This window comes from Actinia tenebrosa, unplaced genomic scaffold (assembly GCF_029948245.1).
Source record: "Actinia tenebrosa isolate PJP-AT-01 unplaced genomic scaffold, QUT_ActTen_1.0 PGA_scaffold2__45_contigs__length_23673736, whole genome shotgun sequence".
Classification (NCBI taxonomy): Eukaryota; Metazoa; Cnidaria; class Anthozoa; order Actiniaria; family Actiniidae; genus Actinia; species Actinia tenebrosa.
Window position 1 is genome coordinate 7,198,456 of NW_028292579.1, and position 23,843 is coordinate 7,222,298.

Genomic DNA, 23,843 nt, shown 5'->3' on the forward strand with positions numbered 1-23,843 from the left:
ACCATTTAAAGACTTGAAAGTAAGAAGTATCTGGTAGTTGATTCGGTATTCCACAGGCAACCTGTGTAAGTTATAGAGAACAGGAGTAATATGATCTAGTTTATGACAACAGGACACTAAACATGCTATTGAATTTTTAACTCGCTGAATTTTTTGCACTAAGTATTTAGGTATTCCATATAACAAATAATTGCAAAAGTCAAGTCGTGAAGAAATGAAAGCATGTACTAGAGTTGCACAAGCTTCAAGAGATATAAATCTTCCAATTTTCCAAATATTTCTGATGTGGAAGAAACATGACTTGCAAATGGAAGTGATCTGGTCCTCTAAGGACAATTTGTCATCAAAGATAACTCCTATATCCCGAAATGAATATGCATCAATTTTTTCTTGTCTCTCATTCACTGCCTTTCTTTATTCTCTCGTACCCAAAGCCTTCTTTATGAATTTCGTCAAAATTGCAATCCCACATGTTTTTTAAGCAAGTGTGAAAAATGCATTTCACTTTTACTGCAGTTTTCATGCAGATCACTTGAGATATATTTTAATTTTAGATATAGCAAATTTACAGCTACATGTACCTTTTCTATATTTGCCCTTGCAGTATGGTCCGCAACATCATCTAGGGTTGCATCATGAACTGGCTGATTGGCAATGTATAAATAAAGTGCCGGAGACAAACAGCACATTCCAGGGCCTCCTTATCTCAATGATACTGAAACCATGAGACCAGCATAAAAATAGATTGTGTTGAAAACTAAAATAGGATAGGCAGTGATAACTTTATGACTTTCAGGGCCTTTCAGTACTCCTGATTTTTCTGCTAGTTCTTTCATAAGCAGGCACCTAGGTCATATTTCTGCCTAGGTCCTACGGTGTCTTCTGCTTTCTCACCGATGAAATGAACTCTTAGGAGCTTTTGGTGAGAAAATGAATGCTTTTTGAAGGCACGGAGGGAATCATCCCAGATATGTTCTCACCCTACTCTTATCACTAGAAATTCCTCTTCTATTTGGTTTACTTGTATACCTTTCAAGATTTCTGATGACGATTTTCTGTATGAAGACCAAAATAATTTTCTTTATTCATTTGTCACTAAAATACTAATGTTCTTTCTTCCTTTGACAACCTTCTTGCAACTAAGTGTTATTCTATTTTTTTCAAGAATCACAAACTTAATTTTGACATTACTTCTTTGATATGGGTTTTTGACTAAAACAATATTGTTATATAACAACTATAAAAGTCCATTTTGCTCGTACTCTGATTGGGTGAGAGGGTATCACATGAACGTGAACAAGTTTCAATGTTTCCCTGGCAAGTCGGCTTTCAGCAGGCAACAATATGTTGTTGACCAGTAATAACATTACCGGAAGTGATTTTCACAGAAATTTACGGTTTTCAAAGTTTTTCAAAATCAAATAATCAAATACCTGCTTTTTTCTTTGACACTTCGTATGTAGCATAACACTTATTGACTTGAACCTTGGGAAAGCAGTGTGTTTTGTGGCCCCTCAATGGGGATGTTACCCCGGTCCCAGTCAATAAGACTAGTGTTAATAGAGATGTTCCGTGTAAGCGCACTAAGCTCACTATTTATGATAATAAGTCAACTAAATATTCAAATGAGTTTACAAACCACCCAATTTATCCAGCTCTTACAAAATTTATGTACTTTATTGGAAGGAACGAAACAAAAAGTCTGACATAACGTGGGTGACTGCGAATAGTGTCAGCACAGTTAACAACGATGAATGCTAGATATACAGTTCTATACAGGGCTTACAATTCGACTGGAGATATCAATTCTTATTATACTTGTTTTTTCTTTTCTTTGTGAGTCAGCATATATTTTTCCATATTTATTTTATTTACTTCTCTTGGTTATCGGCTCATCCAATTATCTAAAGAACATTAACATTAATATAACGTCAGGATTGCCTGACTTAGATATACGCAATCGGCTATTGTCATTCACTTGAACTCGAACTGTCTGCGGCATATTTGTCCAGAAGCTTGTTCATCTTATCCAAAGTAGCCATTGCCTTATTACACATTGCCACATGTGCATCCTCAGCCTTTCGTTTTCCTTTCCCTTTAAATCGTTTTTGCTTTTCTTTTGGACTTTCGCTCTCAGCTTTCTTCACGACTTCCTGTACATCGCTTTCCTCATTTAAGCTTGATTCACCACTGATATCAGTAGACATATGACTCAACTTGGTCTTCCATCGATCTTCGGGCTCACCTTTTTCGCATACCTCATTTTTGATGCCAGAATCTCCGACATAGGTCTTGACACAGGAATAGAAGATTTGCTAGCAGCTTTAAGTTGACTTCTTACGATACCGCGAATACGATTAATTGCTTGCTGACTCTCTTGTTCAAGATAAAACTTTATAACTGGAGAAGACAATGGAAGCGATTCAAGATTCTTCTTAACATGTTGAAGAACATTTTCCCAACTTTTTCCGCTTTTTTCTTCATAACACTGAAGAACCAATGCCTTTTCTGGTCCAGTTATTCGTACATGTCTTTGTGCATGTGATGGACCTGTAGTATAAAATACTGAGATTAAAATATTTGTCGTTACAAATGCAAACTTGGGTATTTATTAATTGTTTAGCTCTTGATTTTAAATACCTTTATCGTTCTTATCCATGGTAGGTTTGTTTCCTTCTAGTTTTCAGCTTTATCCTTAGGGTACAGTCAAGTGTAATTGCACCCACAGCAGGAAGAGTATTGCGGCAAATAATCAAGCAGTTTACCAAAGCTCGGCTGATGGTTGTTCTTTTAATTATTCAATTTTCACACGAGCCCATGAAACTATTAATCATGAAGTGTGAACAACGATTTGATTAACTCATATGTTGACGTCATGTCGCGTGTGGCTTCAACCAAAAATACGAAAAGAAGAAATAAACCAAGAGGTACAAGTAAAAAAAGACGTTTACTTCATATTTCTTTATTACTGACAAATACGCTACCGCTCATGGTCCCTCATGTACGTTCATCAATGCCTTTTGCAAGACTTTTTACAACGTTTGGTCCCTCTGCTACTCTTCCTTATTTCCTTGGGTTGTCCGTTCACATATTCAACAGTCCCTTTGATAAATCGCCTTCCATTTCAACCTGATTTCCCCTTCCATGGGCGTGACGTGTTCAGCATGTACCATCGTCACAGATATTTGTTTTGGCTTAACACCGGCGAATTACCAGAGACCCTTCAACAGTTCGTTCACGATATTGCACGGGAAATGCATCGTCATAATAGAGATGGGAATATTCGACAAAGGCAAAGAAGAGGAAAATTAAATTTGAAAAAGTTATTAGTGATGATGTGGCTCCGTAAATACCCTTATCTGGATAGCCTGGCATTATTATTCGACATAAGCATACAGACTGTGTCAGCAATTATATATCATGTGGTTCCTGTCCTCTGGAGATATTTCCAAAGCCAAATTACATGTCCATCGGTTGCAGAATGGAATGCTATGCGAGGTAATTGGCCATCGTTTCCAGATGCTGTAGGGTGTATTGGTGGAACGCCCCATAGGATATGTAGGCCAGAGCAAGAACCGCAGGGTGAGTTTTATAGCAGACATCGCCATTACCATCTCATGAGTACTCAAATTATCACTGACAATGAAAATAACATCAGATTTTTGCAAGCTGGATTTTTTGGAAGCATGGTTGATTCAATGGCATACAGACTTATGACTCAAGTAGGACCTGGGCAAGTACTTGATTTACCTCCTGGGGTCATTCTTGTGGCCGATCAAGGATATCCCGATGCCCTGCCACTTGTGACTCCATTTAGGCAACAGCAAATCAGGGGAATGGGAGCAGTGATCATGCGACAGCGTGCCCGGAAATTCAACAGACGCCTTAGTCACTAACGTATTACAGTTGAACATGCAATCAAACATGTAAAGACGTACAAAGCTATAGGATCTCTTTGGCGCCACCAACGCTGGTTCCAACCACTTGTTGTGGAGCTCTGCACATTCCTTGCACAGCGACACATAGAATTATCCAGGCAATGTAAACATCGCAAGAGTAATCATTGTTGACAGTCACACATACACGCTAAGTAAGAATTGCGTTGTTTCGTTCCTTCCATTGAATTACATTTAAAACGATTTAACTATATCAGATTTCGTGTGAGCTGGATAAATTGGGTGGTTTGTAAACTCATTTGAATATTTAGTTGACTCATTATCATAAATAGTGAACTTAGTGCGCTTACATGGAACTTCTCTATTTAGTCCTCTCGCCCTCATGGCCTATGAGTGAATAGCCCATTCGGCCCATTCGGCCTCCTCCACATATTAAATGCAATAGCTCATTTTTTTCATGTTGTTGACCCCAGCATGTTTTGGACACTTGATTCGACTTCCTACTTTAGTGCTTATAATAGTGAAAATATAAGATTGACTGTGTTGTAATGTTGTTAAGTAAGGGTGCTAAACAAAATTTATAGTAAATAACAATACCTCACAAAAATATATTAACATTTTAATATTATTAAACTGTTCAATGCACATCTATTTACAAATATATATTAATCAAGTATTTTTAAACAACTTCATGAAATGTAAACTTTTTTTGTTGTATTTGGTGACTTTTTTGTTTATGGAAAATATGAATAGAATTTTAGACAAGTATTCTCTTTAAAAAATAAATTTGTAGTTATAGTAATAATGAAGATTCTGAGCTGCCTTCAGGACACCTTCTTCTTATCAAATAACTTCTAGTGGACTCTGCCCATGATACGTCTCCATGATCGTCGGACTATGTTTCTTTTCCTTGGTGTTTGTGTGGCTGCTTTAATTTGTTGGAAAGAGCGTTATGTGCCACGTTACGAATGTGAAGGAATTCTGATATGTCATTTCATTATATCAAGTTAGTCTTGCTCAAAACATTGTATGTGTTTAATTTTTATCAATCAATGCCATGAAATCATGTTATAGTTATAATGAATGTATAGAATTCTTCGTTTCAGTCTGCTTTGAAGTAAACTACCTTATAATTTACGATTTGCATTACTTTTTTGATGCCATTTGCTTTCGAAGCTAAGGCATTAGCTCAAATTGTGGATTATTTTTGGTCTGATTTGTGATCGTTCTGTTGATCATTGGCTTAATCTTGTGTGAGTGAAAATTCATCTCCTGTCTGTAAAGTACATATAACTGAAAGTCCTAACAAAGGCTTTTTAAAGATGCTTGTTTAGAGATGAGGAAGGACATGGATTGTGTGTGTAACTATTCTGGATTAATCTCAATCTAACATGGCTGACCTCGTATGTCTACCACAGGTAGCCCATACAGACATAAAGGTAATACTGCTGATCATTACAGGCTTGTGGTCAGTTCTTATTGACAGCCCAAACTGCAGTCAGTCCTTGTTTTTCTCTTTAGCAATATTTATTCTCAAGTACTGTCAGGGTTATTGAGGCAAATGAAATCGGTATTAGTACTACTGGTTCTACTTCTTGTTTGAGCACTGCGTCTTGGCCATAGGAACTTGCATCACAAGTAAGGTACAATTGGCTATGTGGATTGTAATGAGCAAACAGCATATCTGATGAAGAAACAAGAACAGACCTTTGACTCTCTTAAATGTATCTTCATGCTACTGCAAACACTTCCATGTTGTTCTCTCCTTCTCTAACTCCTATAGAGGTGCCCAGGGATGTCCAGAAAAATTTAAGTAGGCGAATATGAACTTGAATTAGGCGGCTGTCACACATATTGGTACCTTGAGGCCCAATTTTTTTAGATTTGAAAGGCCGGAAATGCAATTTCCTTCATTTTTGAAATAAAGTTTAGAGTATAAGAGTGAGCAAATCTCATATTCCATCTGACAAAATCAGCAAATTTATTTTTTTTAAATTTCTCATACCGTTCATTACAAACCAAAGCTGAAATGGAACAAAGTAGAAAAAAGTTCAATGTATGAACATAAAGGTAAAAGCTAAGTTAACAGTTATTGATCAATAATATTAACTATATTTTTGTTTCTATTACTATTAAAATCAGTAGACCGCGGCACCCAGTCTTTTTTTAGTTGCTCTGTCACTTACCAGAATCTGTCACGTGATAGCTTTTTTACTTACCACGTGGACACAATTTTCACAACACGTGATATCGTTCCTGCTCAATTGCCGCCATTTTTTTATTTGAACCAGAGAATTTTAACTTCTACAACAGTTCATTTCTAATCGTAAAACATGATTAAATCGAAGAGTGGCCGCAGTTATGCTTTGGGAAAAGCGCTAGGTATGGAACTTCGAACTAGGATCATTGACCATATTGTTAAAAGAGGTGGAGATGTAATTACGGGATATTTTCAAGAATCATTTACAGAAGTTGCTAAACACTTCAATTTGAGTCGAATGGTCGTTCAAAAGCTATGGAAACAATGTTGCGAACAAGGTGATATTACTCATCAGCGGAAAGATGGCAACAATCCCCCTCGGCTACAACAACAATATCTTGATTTCATTGAAGCTTTAGAGACAGCTAGACCATCTTTCCCCTATGCTAAAATCTATGATGCTGTCAATACACATTGCAATATACCAACCGGAACTTCCAAGTCTGCTGTTGCAAGAGCAGTTCAAAGTCGCTTAGATAATGGGGAAACTTGGACATGGAAAAGACTGTCCTGAGCAAAAGCTGAAAAATTTACTCCAGAAAATGTAGATTACTGTCAAGATTTTTTGAACTTCATGAACACGATTAACCCACACAGAATAAAGTGCTTTGATGAAGCTGGATTTAGACTCCCGGATACCAGTAGACCAAACTACGGCCATTCCTTAGTGAATACCCCTTGTGTGGAAGTAGGACGATATCTGAGCTCTCCAGACGTAACTTTAAACTTGCTAATGGGAATCGAAGGAGTATTGTATGCTAATACTGAGGACGGTGCAAGTGACACTGTGTCGTTTCTTAATTTTTGGGGAGAAGTAGGCCAGAGTTCAATGAGGATATTGATAATGGTGATAAACCGAAGGGAGAGTACTTCACCTGTATCTCTGGTAGCAAGCATTTAGAAAACAAATACAGCATCATCCAGGATGCCTCCGTCACTGAAGTGGGGAGTTGAAAATGAGCCAGTTGCCCTAGAAATGTACAAAGCCCAAAAAGGGGAACATGTTTTAGTTGCTGACTATGAATTAGTTATTAACCCATCATGGCCCTGGCTTGCATGTAGTCCTGATGGTATCATTTACAGCAGTGAAAACAATCCAATAGGAGCCATTGAGATGAAATGCCCATTTTCAAAAAGAGAGGTGACAATTGAAGAGTGCTGCAAAGACTCAACATTTTACCTGAAAAAAACACCAGATGGCCCAAGACTCAAGAAAACACACATTTATTATTATCACTTTCAAGGTGTTCTTAATATTACAGGACTGGACTGGATTGACTTTGTTGTTTATACAAAGAATGATTTATTTGTGCAACGTATACCTAAAGAAATCAATTTGTGGAATTCCAAGATGCTCCCAAAACTAACATCTTTTTATGCTCAGTATCTCTTGCTTTAGGTCAGGGATTATTGTGATTTAATTCATGAAAAGAATGTCATCATTACCTGTGAAACAAAATGAAATGGTATCATATCTAATACTGTAAACCTTTGAAAATATAAGACTCTCAGAGAATATAAGCTCATTATCACATGATTCTTTGTTCTCTTTTTTAAAACCAAACATTGCATGTTGGGAAATTAAGACCTAGGCTTATATACTTATATAGCTTGGAGGTTTACAGTAAACTGAAATAAAACAACCCTATCATAAATGTGTAAGTTTCAACAATGTTAATACTGTTAATACTATTATAATGCAAAATTTCAAAATCAACAGTTAAAATAAGTTTTCTCCCCATTATTACTCATCTTCTGCAATAATTGGAGGCAAAAAGTTACTTAAGTATGAACAAATTATCCATATCTCATTAAGATCAGCAGCCATTGACAATGGAAATTCCATTTTCAAAATTCTAAAACACTTAATTCTGCGAATTGCCCGTTCAACATGTATTCTGACTGATGCAATCCTTCTTGTCTCAGTTTCCTCCTCAAGTGATAGATGGTCATTCTCCTTAACAAATGCTGGCATATTCAGGAAAACATCCTCGGGTAGTATATCCTCGATGTCAAATCCTTTGTCGACCATGATACTGTCATTTTTTTCGAGTAAAGAAATTAGTCCACCGTCTTTAGTTGCCTCCTTATCACTTGTTCTCCCAGAGTAAAGATCAGAAACAAATGTAATCATTCCAGATGGAGCAATGCCAACAAGCCCTTTGGCAGTGTTATGATGTTTGTAGTTAGAATATGTTCTACTTTGTGATCTCAGGGAGCTTGGCATTTCAATAAACAGTTCAGTGCAATCTATTATGACCCTTGTTTTAGGGTAAGTGTCTTTAAAGCACTGGGGCATTGACTTGTTTACAACTTCCCTTGTTGGCCATATTGGGTAGCTACGAAATCTTGTGTGGAGAAAATCAAACCAAGTTATGCAAATTCTAGAAACATGGGATGGTGAAATTCCAACTCCAATTCCAACATGAGATGCGCACGCACCGCCATGGTTCAGGATTGAAAGAGAAACATTTTGTGATCACCCAACACAAACTGTACGGGATTTCTCAATAATATCGTATCAAAAAGAAACCACTGCCATAGTTGAGTACGCAAATCCTTTTTATTCTTGCACTATTGAATCTGGTAATGATCTGGTCAACTAAAATAAGGATTATCTATAGTTAGCCTATTGCTCTGTTTACAATTGTTGTTACTTATGGGAAATGATTCACAAGGTGAAATACACAACAAAGTAATCAGTTGTGCTACAGATTAAAAGAAATACAATAAGGTTGAGGACTTACCAACGTTGGCGGGTCAGTTAAAACAATTACATAAAGATATTAATCCCGAAAGTTCGTCTTACTTCAAACGAGTGTTACACTATACTGAATTAAAAGGGTAGAACGCTAAGAGATTAAGTTAATCTCTTGTCAATCAAATAATTGCTGAATACGCTGATTACTATGGAAACAGCTACATGGCTCCCCTAAATTGGTAACAATTTACAAAAATACCTAAATCATCAAAGTTCTTTAAACATATAAACCGTAACCAATTATAATATGTAAATGAAAGAAAAGAAAAGAAAAGAAAACATGAGTCCTCTATAAAGTCCCTATCCTATACTATGATGTCGGCTTTTGTGGACACCACCGTGGCTTGCGCTGGTTACTTGGTTGGCTCCTCGACGGGGATTCCCGGTCTGCTGTTTTCTTGTTTCTGAAGCAATAGCACTAACTTCTGGATAGGTCTTTCCAAGACAGATAGCTGTCCATTTCTTTTGCCGCGTGGTGATAGGTTGGGGCTACCAACGAGCAGCTTCACCTTTCTCACAAGCCCATCGTCGTCACGGATTACTTCTGTTATTCTGGATAGGCGCCATTGGTTGCGGGGACTATCATCGTCCTTGATCAGAACGATGTCATCAGGTTCCATGTTGCGTCGTTGACGCGTCCACTTTTGCCGTTCCTGGAGAGACAGTAAATATTCTTTCCTCCATCGAGTCCAGAATTCGTTGGTTAGATGCTGGACTCGTCGCCACCACTTCCTGGAGTAGAGGTCAGCCTCTTGGAAATTCCCTGGGGGTGGTAGTATGACCTTGCTCTTCATCGTTAGGAAGTGGTTTGGTGTGAGAGCTTCTATCGGCGCGGTTCTACCGTCTACCGTCAGGGGCCGTCCGTTGACTACGGCTTCGGCCTCACACATGAATGTGCGAAGAGCTTCATCATTTAGCTGACTGCCACAGTTGGAGAGTAAGGCTGATAGAACGCTTCGCACCGTTCTTATCTGATGTTCCCAGACGCCGCCCATGTGGCTTGCGGATGGGACATTGAACTTCATTTCAATCCAATCGCAATTGGACTTCAGCAGTTCTTTCTTCACAGCCTCATGATCCATCTCAGTCAAGGTTTCTTGTAGCTCTCTGCGCGCGCCAATAAAATTAGTCCCTCTACCACTGCGGAGTTGTCGGACTGGACCACGGCGGCATATAAATCGTCTTAGAGCGTTGATGAATGAGGTGGTGTCTAGACTGTTGGCTGTCTCGAGGTGGATCGCTCTGGAGAAAAGACAGGTAAACAGTACGCCGTAACGCTTAAGTTCTTTGCGCCCTTTAATGATCCAGGGACCAAAATAGTCCACAGCACAATAGGTGAATGGGGGTGTCGGCTCCAGTCTATCGCTCGGCAGGTTAGCCATCTTCTGTTCTTGCCCTGATGCTCTCAGCTTTCTGCAGGTAACGCAATCGTGGATCAGCTTTGAGACCATCGGGCCACCAGTGACTATCCAGTAGCCGGAGGAACGTATCTCGTTCAGGGTTAGGCCTCTTCCTTGGTGTTTGGTTGACTCGTGGCAGTTCTTAGCGATAAGGTATGAAATATGATTGTCCTTGGGAACTATAACAGGATGTTTGAGCCCGAAGTCGATACTCGCGTTTTTGATTCTGCCACCGACTCTCAGAATGCCATGTTGATCGATAAAGGGATCGAGGCGATACAGGTCTGACTTTCTTTTCAGTTCGCGCTGTTCAGCTCTGCTGCCGTTGGTGGGGTTCTCCCTACCAGTTGATAGCTCTTTCATCTCTGTGACATAGGCATCCTGCTGAACTTCTCTCAAGATAATACGCTCTGCTTCCTGGAGCTCTACAATTGTAGGGGTTGTGCCTATTGGTTGCATAGTACTCGTTGGAGTGGACTTCTTCTGAACTCGGTACCTCAGAATCCTCAAGTATTTCAGGCAGTTGGCCACGGCTCGTTTGGCTCGAAACCAGTCCGAGAAGTAGCCAAGTCTCTTCGTTAGTGTTGAACATTCCTTCACGACTGTGGAAAATGCGGACGACTTCTTAACCTCTTTATCATCTGCTGATATCTCGTACGTGTCGTTGGTGAAGTCTTGCCATTTCTCTTGGAGCTCCCATAGAAAGGAAGGTCCTTGCAACCATCTTGAAGTCCGTAAAAGACTTCTTGGACTCAGGCCGCGGGAGGCGTCGTCCGCTGGGTTGCTCCTACCTTCCACGTACTTCCATTGGGTAGGGTCTGTGTGGTCTCTTATTTGCTGCACGCGGTTCGCTACGTACGTGTGGAAACGACGCGCTTCGTTATTAATGTAGGCCTTGACTACTTGGCTGTCTGTCCAAAATACCTCCTTGTCGACTGGTAACGTCAGTTCCTTGTGAAGCATTTGGCTGACCTTTACCGACATTACTGCTGCAGCAAGCTCCATACGAGGTATCGTTACTGGTTTCAGTGGCGATACGCGAGCTTTCCCCACGACGAATGAACAATGAACTTCGTCCTTCTCGTTCACCAGACGTAAGTAGGAACACTGGCCGTAGCCGTCAACGCTGGCGTCAGAGAAGTGGTGCAGCTCAACTATCTTGGGAGATTCAAATCCATCCGACTTGTGGCATCGGGGAATATTCATCTTCTCTAGTAAGGGCAGTTCTTCCCTCCACAGCTGCCATTCATGTCGCAACGAGCCTGGTATGTCATCGTCCCATCCCACGCCTTCCTTGCACAATAACTGGAGTATCTTCTTGCCTCGAAGCATGAATGGGGCGGCGAAACCTAGAGGGTCGCAGATGGAACTAACTGTAGACAGGATTCCTCTTCTTGTTAGGGGCTTATCCTTCAGATGAACTCTAAACTGAAAAGTGTCATTTTCTACGCACCATTCCACACCAAGTACTCTCTCGATGGGTAGAGCATCTTGATCCAAGTTGAGTTCCTTAACTCCTTTCGCCCTGTCATCGACTGGCACTGACTCTAGAACTTCTTTACTATTGGATACAAACTTGTGAAGTTTGAAGCCTCCCTTTGCGCACATCTCTCGGGCATCTTTGATGAGTGACACGGCTTCGGCGGCCGTAGCGGTGGACATGAGTCCGTCATCTACATAGAAGTTTGTTTTCAAGAACTTAGCGGCGTTCTCGTGGCCTTGTGCATTGTCGTCAGCTGTCTTCTTTAAGGCTAGGTTGGCACATCCGGGCGAAGACGTAGCACCGAAGAGATGGACTCTCATGCAGTACTCCTTCGGAGTGGAACTCGTGTTTCCCTTATCCCAGAATAGGAATCGAAGGAGGTCGCGCTGTTCTTCATTTACGCGAACTTGACAGAACCTACCTTCGATATCGCAGGCGAAGCATACTGACTCTTGACGGAACCGACATAGTACGCCCGCAAGAGTGTTCATTAAGTCGGGGCCTTGGAGTAGATGTTGATTCAGAGAGTGGCCCTCGTACCTGGCTGAGCAGTCGAAAACGACTCTTATTTTGTCTGGCTTCTTCGCATGGTAGACACCATGATGAGGTACGTACCATACCCTTTCGTAGTGGTTCGGTGCCTCTTCTGCATAGCCCTTTGCTAACATGTCCTCGACGAAGGTGACGTAATCTTGCTTATACTTTGGATCCTTGTCGAAACGGGTCTTCAGTTGATTCAAGCGTACCTCTGCGAGCCTTCGGTTGCAGGGAAGACTCAGGCCGTCTTCTCTTAATGGTAGCGGCATCTCATAGTGGCCGTCCTCGGTTTTGTGGATCTGCTCGGTCATCATCTTCATAAACCTTATATCTTCTTGTGATAATGACTTGTCGGAGCATTGCATTTCAGGGAACTCGTGCTCGAACATCCTTTTCACGGCAAGAGGGGTCATAACCTCCTTGTGAGATGGGGGCTGCGGGATAAGGAAAGACGTCCCGTGGTCCGTATCCATCCTCTTAGTCGCGACATAGTGACATCTAACGCTGCCTTCTTCGCAATCACTTCCTACCACCTCTGCGCCTATGACACCCCAGCCGAGAGCTGTGCGCATAGCGTACGGGTCAGTTGCATTCCCAGGGACAACTTGTCTTGGCTTGATAGTGCGAACACAGTTGTTGCCAACTAGGAGGCCGATCTTTAGTTCTTCTCTGTATGGTGGTATCTGGTCCGCTATTGGTTCGAGGTGTTTCCACCCCCTTGAGATCTCCGGTCTTGGTATCTGTTCGCGTCTAGCAGGTATCTGATCCCTTGAGTACGCTCTTGGAAGAGGTATGTTAACTTCTCCGTCCTGGCGAGAGACAACCAGTCCTTCGATTTTTCTTGTCAAGATATTTTCGACGGAATGCATTGTTCCTAGCTCCAATGCTATTTCCGGACCAGACAAGGATAGTTGAGAGCAGGCGTCGTCTGTGATGAAACATGTGTCGCTCTGGTCATCCAAAACGGCATACATTTCTACCTTACGATCCTCGTTATCTTGGTGATATACCCAAACGGGGACTATCATGGAGGTCCTGGCGTTGTTGCAGTCATTCAGGTGACAGACCTTGATACAGTGGTTTGTTGCTTTAGCTGTCTCTGAGGCTGGTTTACTTGCATCAACTTTAGTATCAAAGTGGAGCAGGGTTGCGTGTGATTTCTCGCAAACACCGCATTCGGCCTTCTTCCTGCAGCATCTTGCCATGTGCCCTTTCGTAAGGCATGCGAAACAGACGCCTTTCGACTTGCAGACCTCCACTCTTTCCTTTGGCGACTTTTCAAGAAAGATTTTACAGTGCTCGAGTTCATGAGGCTTATCGCAGAGGGGGCACATGCGCACATACGAGTTGTTCGATGAGTTGTTTGCTCTTTCTTTTGTGATCTCGTGTCTTGAAACGGAAGTAGCGAAAGTCGATCCTTGTGAACGTTTGGTTTCATTCCTTAGGGCGTTTCGTCCTGCTAGGTAACCGCCCTTTTCTTTGTCCATGTCTAGTTCTTTCTTCGTAGCTGATAGTGATTCTAAAGAGAACACTGGATGTGTTGCATCAGAGGCGGCATCCTGAACGAACTCCACAAGGTCATTGAATGTATACTCGCTCTTCTTGGCTTCAATCCTCTTGGCGCTCTCCCTCCACCTGTTGCAATAGTAAGCTGGCAGTCTTGTAGCGAGCTGACGAATGAACATGAGGCTATTAAGCTCCTTTAAGTAACCAACTGTTTTCATGGTTTCTTGCGTCATCACAAGGAAGTCACTTAGCTCTTGGAGTTCCATCCCCGATTTGCGGGTTGGCCAACTGAACAGCTTCTTTCTGTATTCTTCGTAGATTCTATATGGATTGCCATAGCGTTCTTTCAACATCTTCCTGGCACGAGTATAGGCATCTTCCGTGCGAAGTCCGAGCAGCCCATTGATGGTTCTTTGGGCTGCTCCCCCTGTATACTGCCCGAGGTAGTAAAGCTTACGACTTGGGTCGCCGTCTTCTTCTATCAGAGCCTCAAAAGCACTCTCCCACTTTGGATATTCTAGTATGTCGCCTTGGAAGATTGGTGGTTTTGGCGCTGGTAGCATGAGACGCTTCAGGAGATGGACTTGCTGTCTCTGGATTTCGGTGCTTTCTCTTTGGATGGACTGAAGCTGCCAGGAGATGTCCATTGGTGGCGAGGTGTAAGACGTCGCTGGAGTGGAGCTGGCTCTAAATTGGGGTGTGGCCGGATCGATAATTCCACTCATACGAGGGTTCCTTATGGGTTGGAGTCTTGCTTGTATTCCTGTCGATCCGTTTTTCTCCAGAATTGCTCCTAGGTCTATTTCATCCGTTTCGCATTGACTTGGACGCCCTATGTGTAATGGTTCCTTTACTTTGGCTTCCTCAGTTGGGTTTCCTGTGTACAGCGTTTTGACTTCAGCTGCTGGGTTTCCTGTGTACGACTTCTTAACTTCGGCAGCTGGGTTTCCTGTGTACTGCCCTTTAACTCCAGCTGCTGGGTTTCCTGTGTGTTCATATTCTGTTTTCTTGGTGGGTGGCGTGACTTCTTTGGTAACAGGATTAATGACGTCGGATACGTCACGTTTGTTGGTGGTGTATTGACTAAGCTGGGAGATGTCCCACGGGTCTTGTATTGCTGTGGGGATGGCTATCTCTCCCTTCCCAGCTTCAGTTTTCTCGTCCTCGCCGTCTTTACTGAGTAATCCTTTGATGGCTTCTGCGGCGTTTAACTCTCCTCGGAGCTCCTCCTCTTCTTCAAGGCGTTGTAGTTCTCTTTGTTGTCGTTTTAATTCGTCTTTTTGCCTGTCAATTTCCTGTCGTCTCTGCAAGCTTCTCATTTTCTCTTTTAGCGTCGTGGCTTCGATTATAGCTTGTTTTGCGATCGATAGGGCGTTAGATCTCGACGTTCTCGATGAACGACTGCTCCTCTTAGAAGATCTCTGTGATAGCATCTCCGATCTCTCGAACTCTAACTCCTTTTTCTTTGTTTTTAAGTCGGCCACACACTCCAGGGAGGACTCCCACAGCGTTGTAAATTGACCGTCGTCTTTGTTATCTTTATCATCACCCATCTTTATCAAGAGGTCAAGCACTTGGTCGTTAATAGCTCTGAATCTATTCATTTCCATTTCTAGACCGTCAATACTGGCGGTAAGCTTTACAAGATCAGAAGGAATTCTCAGTAATTCATAAGAATCCTGTATTCGTTTATTAAGATCCTTTCCTGCCTTGGTTCTCTTCTTTTTTGCGTTTTGTAAGTCCATTTCAAGACCCTTTTCGGTACGTGTTCGCAAGCGACATTCCGATCGTGCTTCGCATATTTCTGTGGTCGTGCTTTCCTTCGTAGTTTCTTTCTCTGGTTCCAACATTATGCAACGTTTACTTTAAAACGGCAGTTATTTCACATTAACTATAAGAGTTTCACATTTAGAGTTTCACAGTTTCACAAAGGAATCGTTGGTGAATATAGAATCACTTATTGACTTATCTCTCGGTGGATTCCCTCGTTGTTGACTGTACGGGATTTCTCAATAATATCGTATCAAAAAGAAACCACTGCCATAGTTGAGTACGCAAATCCTTTTTATTCTTGCACTATTGAATCTGGTAATGATCTGGTCAACTAAAATAAGGATTATCTATAGTTAGCCTATTGCTCTGTTTACAATTGTTGTTACTTATGGGAAAATGATTCACAAGGTGAAATACACAACAAAGTAATCAGTTGTGCTACAGATTAAAAGAAATACAATAAAGTTGAGGACTTACCAACGTTGGCGGGTCAGTTAAAACAATTACATAAAGATATTAATCCCGAAAGTTCGTCTTACTTCAAACGAGTGTTACACTATACTGAATTAAAAGGGTAGAACGCTAAGAGATTAAGTTAATCTCTTGTCAATCAAATAATTGCTGAATACGCTGATTACTATGGAAACAGCTACACAAACCATACTGGACAATAGGGTGGGTAAACATAAAGGGTATATACAGGGCATGTTAACCCTACTGTACTACTAATAATTTGGCAGAATTATCATCAAACTTCAACTTACACGTAAGTCTCGTTTAATTTTCAATTCTACCAAATCATTACGTACATCCGGGTTAACACGAGATTTGAAAGCAGTGAGCACAAAATGGTTAAATTCCAAATAAATGTGCTTTATTGTAAATATAACAGCAGAAGACTAAACTTATTCTAGTACAGCAACACTCATTTGGTTGGTTATGGCTACAGGCTTATCATAGAATCTGCGAAATGTACACTCTTCGTTCCAGCCAGCTGTGGCTAGTATTATATCAGCAGATAGTGAATTGCTTGCTTTACTCGTGGCAGCACATCGAGTACTGTGAGCTGAAAATACTTGGGTATTGATGCCAGCTAGATTCAACAAAGTTTTTATCCAACGTCCAATGGTGGATGAGGTAACCGCATTGTGCGGTTTGATGTACGACACCAATAACTGTGACGAGGATCGTAACTCTGCAGTGGCTTGGAGGTAATATGTCAGAGTGGTGTTGACACACAATTCTGCAACGGTATGCTTGTAAAGTCTTAAATTACCGAAAAACTTGCCTGGTTTGTCCTGTTTAAGATGTTCTGTTAGCGCAAAGTCGTAACAGTTGTGATTCATTTGCATGTACTTTTCCGAGAAATGACAAAGTTTGACATCGTTGTCCTGTGGTGAGGGCAATCAGCATCACTAATTTCAATGTGAGTTCCTTAAGGGTGATCTTGTCCAATGGCCACATTAGACTGAGAAACTGAAGAACCGTTTCCACTGGCCAGGTAGTATTATACTTGGGAACTGGCTTGATTTGATTAAATACACCCTTGAGATATCTACAAACAAGAGGGTGTTGGCCTATAGGGTTGACGCCGGAACCATTCTTGAAATCAAGATTGGAGATGGCTGAACGAGCTGTATTTAATGCTGAATAGCTTAATCCTTGTTGGAAAAGAGAGTGAAGGAACACTAATAACCATTTCACAGTCGGATGCAAGGGATCGATTGCTTTTTTACCACTACAAAACTGAGACCACTTTTCAATGTATACTTTGTATTGCTTGTGGGTGTTCTTTCGCCAGGAACACATGATGATGTCGACAACCTGTGACGGAATGTCTGACTCTTGTAAGGATCTCCTGATAATTTGCAAACCACGAGCTCCAGCCGACTGTGGAGTGGATGAGGCCTGGTCAGCGTTGGATGAACCAGGTTGTGATTGGAGGCTTTCAGTACATAAGGAATCTCGGTGAGGAGACTCAGGACTACTGAAAAATAGGGTTGTGTCGGCCACAAAGGAATGATTAGAATTCCTGATGCCTGTTCCTGGATTATTTTTTGCTCACACCTAGAGACAAGGCAAAAGGGTGGAAAGGCGAAAAAATAATAACCAGACCAATCAATGGAAAAAGCATCAATGAACTTGGCCATTGGGTCTGGTTTCCACGAGACATAGATCTCAAGTTGGGCATTGAGCCGACTGGCAAAGAGATCTATGTCTGGTAGACCAAATAATGAAACAATTTGGTGAAATGCCGATGCTGAGAGCATCCATTCCAGCTCCATGTTCAAATTACGGGATAATTGGTCAGCATCAACAAATTTGGCGTTCAATAGCCCACTCCTAAATGTTACGGGCAACCGAGTTGCAGTCCACTGACTTACAGCCGCCCATGGCATTGACATAAGCAACAGCAGTGGTATTATCACTCATAATACGAATATGGAGTGGGCCCTGAACTTCACACAAAGAAGATAATGCCAATTGAATGGCTAATAATTCCAGATAATTAATGTGCATTTTAGATTCATGTTTGGACCAAATCCCACAGGTAGAATCACCATGACTTGTTTTAGCACCCCACCCAGTTTCTGAGGCATCAGTGTAAACAATTAAGTCAGGCCTTGTAGGGTGAATTTTCCTTGAGGCTGAAGGAATATGGTCAATCCACCACTGAATTTCCCTCAGACTAGCAGCAGATAATGACATTTCTGCATCAAAATTGCCATTATTAAGTTTTAAGTGAAATTCTTTATCCAGTTCAATAGAGCGGTAATGTAAAGGGCCAAACTCCACTCAAGGAAAACTGGAGACAAGGGAGCCAAGAAGCACAGCCACTTGGCGAATAGAAAATCGCTTATTCAGATGGCAAAAGGATTGACAAAGCTGCATAATCTTGTCTACTTTTTTAAGGGTTAGCCGCACTGTCATATTAACAGAGTCCAGGATAAACCCCAAAAATTCAATGGATTGTGAAGGGGTAATAACAGATTTATCTGCATGGATCATAAAACCTAAACTGCTGAAAAGTCGGACCGCATGCAAAGTTGCCTCTTCACATTCTGCATAACTATCCTCAATATATAAAGAGCCATCAATATATCCTAAACAGGTATGGCCAAATCTGCTTCTCAAAGTAGCAAATACAGGTTTGAGAACTTTGGTAAAAATTCTAGGGCTGCTTGTTAAACCCATGGGTAAACAAGTAAAGGCAAATAAATGATCTCCCCAAATAAATTTGAGATATTTTTGGTGTTCTGGAGCAATAGGTATAGAATAGTAGACGTCCTTCAGATCAATAGAAGTCATGAAACAATGAGGACGCATGAGCTTAACTGCAGTCTCGAGAGTATCCATTTTAAAATGGTGGTATGAGACATGTTCATTCAGTCTCTTCAGATTAAATATGACCCTATGGGACCCGTCTTTTTTAGGCCTAATGAAAATTGGGGATACAATTTCACCAAATTCAGGGACGGAATACACAATAATTCCCTTTTTTAGGAATTTTGCTATTTCATTGTCAATGATAGTTTGTTCTGACTCAGAAAAACTTAAGCGGGGTCTTGAAACACTGATCTGGGGATCAGGAATAAAATCAAATTCAATATGGCAGTGGGCTATGGCATCCAACACAAATGGATCCGTAGTGATCTTAGTCCATTCATTAACAAATTCTTGTAGCCCTCCTGCCTTAAACTGGCATTGACTAGCAATCACACTAGAAATTGGAGTTGAGCATGAGAGTGAACTTACCTGCGTTGATGGCTCTACTGATTCTTGTTCTGCTGGTTTCTTGGAGGATTTTGGGGCCGGGTCTGACCCCGGCCTGCCCCTAAAAAAGGTGATTCACCATATTTTGGACCTTTCCCTTTGTTGCTATGTGGACCAAAGCGGCCACGTCCATGACCCCTTGAGGGAGGAACTCTGTAAGGTTCTGTACGTTGTTTAGGGGTGACTTTATTGCAAAGCTTATTAGACTTGGTAAGCTCCTCTACTTCTTTATTAAGCTCATCTCCAAACAGATAGGTGGATACAGCTGTAGAGGGATTGCATAGTGCTGCATATTGCTTATTAAGATCTGGTCGTACCAAATCCCTTCACTTCAGATTAAACTCTCTGTTAGCAGAAAGGAGCAAAACGACTGCATGATTCAAGGTACTCTTTTGGTCTCCCTCTGAAGTATTACATAGTTGAAGTATGGCACAAAGGCCAGATATCAATAGGGCTTGAGCCTTCTGGAGTGCAGAGTCAGAATTTCTCGTCTCTTGGTGAAGTTGTTGCCAAATCTGTTTGTTAATCTTAGGAGCGACCAGATTAGGACAGTTGTTTGGTCTTAAATATTTCTCCTGTAATCCTGACAGCTTTTCTTTAGGAAGTTTGTCTTTTAGCAAACTATTGACTATTTCAGCTAAACCATCGTTGATGGCGGCCGAAGTCTTTTCAGTGACACTAAACTCCTCAACAAGGGATTTGAAGGCATCACTTGATTCCACTTTATTGGGATCAACAAAGCTCTCGATTTTGGCTGCTAATGATGCGCTAGATCCAAAGGCCGTACTGTCATTATCAGGAGTCTCCTTGGTGGAGTCTTCCTCGTAAACTTCAAAGTCAGAGTAGACCTAGGCAGACAAGAAAGAAAGGGCAGTTCATGCTCAGTTTTATGAATGTCTGTCCCAGCATAAGATCTTAAGTCCATATCAATGTGGTTTTAGAAAGGCGCACTCGACCGAGACTGCGGCATTATCATTGCAGACACTATACATAGGAATATCGATCAAGGTCATATGACAGGGGCAGTTTTTATCGATTTCCGTAAGGCTTTCGATAGTGTTGATCACGCTATACTGCTGCATAAGTTGTCTGCCTTGGGAATTATGGATCGAGAATATAATTGGTTTGAAAATTATCTCTGTGGTAGAACTCAGATTGTTCGTTTTCAAGAAGTATTATAAGAATCTGAGCCCATTATTTCTGGTGTGCCTCAGGGCTCAATACATGTACTCGGTCCTCTCCTTTTTGTTATCCATGTCAATGATTTGCCAGTGGTCGCTAGGCAATGCAGCATACTTATGTATGCAGATGATACTGTTTTATTTTGTTCAGGTTCAACTGTATCTATAATTGAAGGAAAGCTTAATGCTGACCTTGAGTTGGTTGGATCTTGGCTTAGTGAAAATAGCTTGTTTCTAAATGCCACCAAAGCTGAGTCCATGCTATTTGGAACTCATGCTAAGCTTTCACAGGTTTCTGATTTTAATATACTATTCAGTGGTCGCCCTATTAAACGTGTATCTGAATTCAAATATCTGGAAATCATTTTTGATGAATGCCTTTCATGGAATTCCCATGTCCAGTATATATTATCTAAAGCTGGCAAAAGGCTGGGTATGCTAGGGCGCATAAGGAATAATCTAACGTTACACTGTGCGAATATCATGTATACGTCTTTTATTCGCCCTGTTCTTGAATACTGTGATAATGTTTGGGGGTGTTGTGGTATTGGAAATTCTACATCTTTAGAAAGACTTCAGCGGCGTGCTGCAAGGATAGTTACTGGAATAGGCGAGAGTGATAGGGTCTTAGATGTAGTTCATTGGTCCACCCTACAAAGTAGGCGTGACGACCACGTGTTCAAACTTGTTAAGAAATGTATTAATGGGAGTTGCCCGCAATTGTTCAGAAATTATTTCACTTTTAATAATGCTATACACAACAGGTTCACTAGACAAAGCAATATGTTACATTTACCAAGGGTAAGAACCGAGTTGGCTAAGAAATCATTTTACTATCATGGATGTATAATTTTTAATAGGCTACGATCATAGTTAATGGTTGTTGGGCCTTTCCCGGATTCGCTTGGATGCTCGCGGAGTGATGGCCACGGGTCGAGGTCGGCTTTGATTTGGTTTCGGTCTCGGCTTTTGGCCTTTGTTCCGTGGGCGTCCTGGCGAATTCGGGAAAGGTCTAATAACCCTTTATATATTAGCTTTTAGGTACTTACATTATTAGATTTAGTATTGAAACTAAATGAAGTGCACTGAACCATGGCGGTGCGTGCGCATCTCGTGTTAACCCGGATGTACGTAATGATTTGGTAGAATCATGATTTACATGCAACTCGAACTAGAAGCTTTTATCCAAAACTAGACATACGGATCAGTGCATCACTGATTCACAGCAAAACATGACAACATGTGACAGTTATTTCCCAGTAAAAATAAGATGACTTATGTAAATGTTTAGGACAAAGATTACCTCTTCTTTGATGGTTTTGATTTTGTTAGAGCGGGTTGGGATTGCTTCTTTGGTTCCTAATAACACAACAAAAGCGGCATATTTAAATGATTTTTGCACAGAAACCTAAGCTAGTCTGATAATATACACACCTCATGACCCTCATTGGTATCCTTGGTGGGCTGTGCATTATCACTTTCGCTAGACATGTCAGGCATGCCATCAAAACTGTCCACTAAAGGATCAGCCGCTTGGTTCTTTGCATGTTGCATTTGAACTGCCATCTCCTCAGGACTGCAATCTGATGTCGCATATATGTTAGTTGTCTCTCTAGTGACAACTTCTGGAGCTTTCCTATGGAAAGCAAATCTTTATTACTGGGTTGGTAAGAAATATTGTCGATTATCATGCCCTTCGTACTATTTCCTATACATTTATTATTTCATGCAAAAAAGACTTACTTTACTCTTCTGCCCAGGTTAGCAATACGACTACGAATTGGCTTCGTTTTCTTCTCATCTTCTATCCCTGCTTTATATTTAGAGAATACAGCTGGCGGAAGAAATTGCCCATTTCGGTACATGAAATTCAATATCTCTTTCCAATTATTACCATGTTTTTCCACAGCTTTTCTATATAGATACAGTTCATCTTCTCCAATTGCATCCTTTCGAGCTCTAGTAGTGTTCCTAGTATTAGTTTCTGTTGTGAAAAAAGGTCACCAGTACGGGAAGCGTTTTGAGAAACTCACATGGATAACCCCATTTTTTCTCCCATAAAACCTACCTTCCAGATTGCTTTGCTGAGTTGAGTCCATGAGTCCAAGAGTTGAATCAATGATACAAAATACGAATTGTGATATTATTTATACGAAATTAGAGCACGTGAATTTAGCAAGTCCAGTTGGCAGTATTGATAACTTTCACATTCCATTTGCTAGATGTGTAAAATCATACACTGTTTAATTATTTCTGCTTGTCATAGAAGACAAAAAAAAAAAAATCACAAGAGAAGAAAGCATGTATTTTTTGATTTTCTGATTGGTTATTAAGGACATACAATCACAATCACAACGAAATATGTCACACGCAACAATATGAAGGTAGTGTTCAGTGACCTTCAACATGGACTACCTTCCATTTCCAGAATTTATAAATGTAATTTCTACAGCAATCGTTTTTTTTTAATCAGGATTCTTTATCAGTATGCCGAAAATGAATTGCTTATTCCTCAACTGCCCATGCAGCACGATTTAATAATTGGGATAATATCACTTCTCAATGTGTTATCAATGCAGTCACACATCCCAATACAGTCAGTCATCAGAGCCCTTTTCCCAACAATTTGTGACCTAAGACAAGAAGTATGGCCTCGTTTAGCCGAAGACTCGACTCAATTTTGGACATTGACTGGAGAAACACCCATGAGCTTAGCCAGTATAATCAACCGAGTTGCACGAGATGTGGCAATGTGTATTCGTAATCCTAGGCAACCAAGGCAAAGAATAAGAGAAACTAGACCACATGTGCTTAGCTTGAGAGATCGGATTTTAATGCTATTCATTTGGCTTCGTTCATATCTGACATTTTCTTCTCTAGGAATCATGTTTGGTGTAAGTGAGGCCACTGTAGCAGAGACTATACACACCGTCTTTTTGATAGTTCTATCGCATTATGAGAGGCTTTATGTGAGATGGAATACTCAACAATCTTGGAACAGTCTGCGCAATACCTTTCCTGACTTCCCAAATGGTGTTGGGATAATGGATGCCACTCCATTTGCATTAATAGGCCACAAGAAAACTTACAGCGAATGTACTATAGGAGAGATCGTGGATTCCATTTCATAAACTGGCAGGTGATAATAGATTGTGATGGGGTTTTCAGGTATGGTCTAGCACGATTCATGGGACACCTAACAGATTCTGCCAGTTTCCACATGATGCCTCAAATTGGATATAACTGCCCTCTTCGTCTTCCAAGAAACAGCT

The 23,843-nt window shown here is 41.0% G+C and overlaps 1 protein-coding gene, 2 long non-coding RNA genes and 1 pseudogene across 3 annotated transcripts in view; 1 reads left to right on the forward strand and 3 right to left on the reverse strand.

Moving 5' to 3' along the window:
- The window catches only part of LOC148909107 (uncharacterized), a 49,156-nt gene that overhangs the window by 15,679 nt on the left and 9,634 nt on the right, over positions 1–23,843 (forward strand). The gene's annotated exons all lie outside the window — the stretch shown is intronic.
- LOC148909111 (uncharacterized) lies at positions 8,701–15,693 on the reverse strand. The gene is made up of 2 exons (XM_089033573.1): positions 8,904–15,693; positions 8,701–8,758 (listed from the first exon to the last, which is right to left on the reverse strand). Exon 1 carries the CDS (start codon positions 15,691–15,693, stop codon positions 9,271–9,273), a length of 6,423 nt encoding a protein of 2,140 aa, XP_088889699.1. The 3' UTR covers positions 8,701–8,758; positions 8,904–9,270.
- Positions 15,890–16,270, reverse strand: LOC148909112 (uncharacterized). Its single transcript, XR_016120600.1, has 2 exons — positions 16,094–16,270; positions 15,890–15,947 (listed from the first exon to the last, which is right to left on the reverse strand). It is a non-coding gene; the product is annotated as an uncharacterized LOC148909112 (long non-coding RNA).
- LOC148909113 (uncharacterized) lies at positions 16,522–17,901 on the reverse strand (annotated as a pseudogene).

Bases quoted from the DNA above. Each gene is read 5' to 3' on its own strand.
- LOC148909111 (XM_089033573.1), bottom strand. From the start codon at position 15,693: ATGTTGGAACCAGAGAAAGAAACTACGAAGGAAAGCACGACCACAGAA.